Source organism: Austrofundulus limnaeus, unplaced genomic scaffold, assembly GCF_001266775.1.
Source record: "Austrofundulus limnaeus strain Quisiro unplaced genomic scaffold, Austrofundulus_limnaeus-1.0 Scaffold78, whole genome shotgun sequence".
Classification (NCBI taxonomy): domain Eukaryota; kingdom Metazoa; phylum Chordata; class Actinopteri; order Cyprinodontiformes; family Rivulidae; genus Austrofundulus; species Austrofundulus limnaeus.
The window spans coordinates 1,411,610-1,413,985 of NW_013952480.1; the positions used below are offsets into that span (position 1 = coordinate 1,411,610).

The following is a 2,376-nucleotide window of genomic DNA, read 5'->3' on the forward strand; positions in this document are numbered from 1 at the left end:
AGATGATGTTACAGTAGGGTTGGTAGGGTTGTATTTCCCAAAACAAGACGCTGTTTGAGAGCTGACGTACTGCTGCGATTCTTGTTGAAATTGTGAACCGGATCAAAACCCGTCTCCTGCTGCTCGTCCGTCTGGAGTGGGTGTCGGGTCTCAAAGTTGGGGTGCTGCATGACCGCGGCCCAGTTGGACCTGTAGGTGGTAAGGCAGAGAGAGCACACACACACGCACAGAACGAAGGCCGTGAGGTTTACAGCTTGTTAAAAGTAACGGATAAATAAATGACTTTCAGAACAACAAACAAGCCTACAGGTGTTTGTTTATATCATCCAAGTTCTGATGAAACAGCCTCCAAACACATTGAAATCYTCTGATAAGAGCACTAATTCAAACATCTGCCTTTGCACTTGTTTTGTCTTCAGTTACTTAACTAATCTATTAAATTGTTCAAGCAAAACCTGACAAACTTTTCACTGCAACTAGCAAATTCAAAGCACCCGTGACTTATTTGAGCTTACTTTCACAGCTTCGGGATTCTCCTCGGTCACAGCTCAGAAGAACGAGACGYTTCTGTGGAAAGAAGAGGACAAAACAAAAAGCTACAATGCGTTTTTCTTCTACAATGATAAGAACTTTGCAAAACACCAACAGTGACTACAGTCAATGAAGAATGGCTGAAATTACAAAGGAGCCCTTGAGCGGCCTGATGGTCCACCACGCTTACTGTGATATATTCAACATGAACAGCAAAGCTAATGAAGTCATTAAAAAAGCAAATTAATGCATCAATTAAGTGCTTTAATATCAGACCTTCCTCTGCATCAAACACCAGCTGCAGTAATTCTAAGATGATTAAGAACACACAGCTTCTGGACAATTTTACTACTCTTCAAAAAGGCGTAGCTATCGCTGTGTTATGTAGGCGCAACATGGATTTTATTAACTTAACAGGATAGAAACTTCACGAYGATTTAATAAATATGTAGCCAAAGTGTGAAAGACTTGGATGGGCGTGGTGTCAACCTAAAGAAAACAGCTGAGTCATTAAGGAAGAGAGTTATTCCAAGACTTTTGTTTGGCTTTTTAAAAYAGTGATTCCAGATATTGGAACAGGTACTGGGATTGAATCGAAACTCCAAAACGCAGATCTGCGCATCTCTAAAGTAAACTACGAACCAAATCCTCTTCGGCAAAATGTGAGAAGAGTTTAACTTTCTCTGCAAAGCGTCACAATCTAGGTTAAGCTGGTGCATCTTCCGTTCTTTAAGCAACTTCCCCGTTTATGGAAATGGTTTRCCTAATACCCAGTACTACAGGATAGTGGGCATCCACAGAGCTTTGTGTTTTCTTTCACATTATTAATAGTGGAAATAACAAAACAAAGGCATTTCTTAAACCTATTAACTATGTGGATGAAACCCTGCTTGATAATTTGGCTGCATGAAAATAGAAACGATTTCACATGAATAATGCATGCCCCTGTTTTGTTAGGAAACATCTGCTCTACCCAAAGACTAATGCGCTCCTTAAGTCAGTGGGATTTTTCCCTCGTTTCTCCCTAAAATATTACATTATCCCAGTATATAACCAAAACTAATCCACACAAGTTGAAAACAGAGGAATGCTGTAAATAGATATTTACATTTTTTTGTATTTTTTCTTTAAACAAACAATCAATGTGAAAGTTTTGAAGTCTCACGAGTGTCGACACACAGACAGCAGTGATTTGGCAAAGAATATTACCGGTAGTGTGTTTTATAAACTATGTGACAAAGATATTTTGAGCATCATTTTCCCCACAGGCCTCCAGACACAAAYAATGTTTTGTTCCTTCTTTCCAAAAATAAAAGCTTTCTAAACTTCCTACAGAGGCCTGTAGAAATCTCTCACTGCCGCTGCTTGTGTGAAGAAAGTCTTGTTTTAATTTCTTCTCACCAGAGTTCCAATAAAATATAAAAAAAGGCACCAACTTCACTGCCTTTCACCACATAAGCTGTTGTATTATTTAATCCAYGACACCTGGAGAGACTTCAATAATTTAACGCGATTATCTTGTTTGGAATAATGAAACCACTGCATAATGACATGCATAAATAAATCAGCAAATACAAGAGAGAGTCCACCCATCTGCTTTCAGGTAGGTCTGTTACTGGGATCTAGACAAAAAGCTCAGAGGCTGATTCCAAACTATTGCCATTACACTCATCAGGTGCTGTTTTAACTCTCCTGCTACACTTGGGTCAAAACGAACTACAATGCATCAGTTTTAACTAGGGCTGTGTATTGGCAAGAATTTGGCGATATGATACATATCATAACAGAGGGGTCACGATACGATATATCCCGACATATTGCGATACTGTAAGCAAGGCAATATAT

At 39.2% G+C, this 2,376-nt stretch overlaps 1 protein-coding gene across 3 annotated transcripts in view; it reads right to left on the bottom strand.

Moving 5' to 3' along the window:
* The window catches only part of tbc1d5 (TBC1 domain family, member 5), a 19,289-nt gene that overhangs the window by 12,050 nt on the left and 4,863 nt on the right, over positions 1-2,376 (bottom strand). For all 3 annotated transcript variants that reach the window (XM_014011241.1, XM_014011239.1, XM_014011240.1), the window contains exons 2-3: positions 516-567; positions 71-189 (exon numbers count right to left, since the gene is read on the bottom strand). In XM_014011241.1, coding sequence (XP_013866695.1) covers positions 71-170 — 100 coding nt within the window. In that variant the 5' untranslated portion in view covers positions 171-189; positions 516-567. The remainder of the gene's footprint in view (positions 1-70; positions 190-515; positions 568-2,376) is intronic.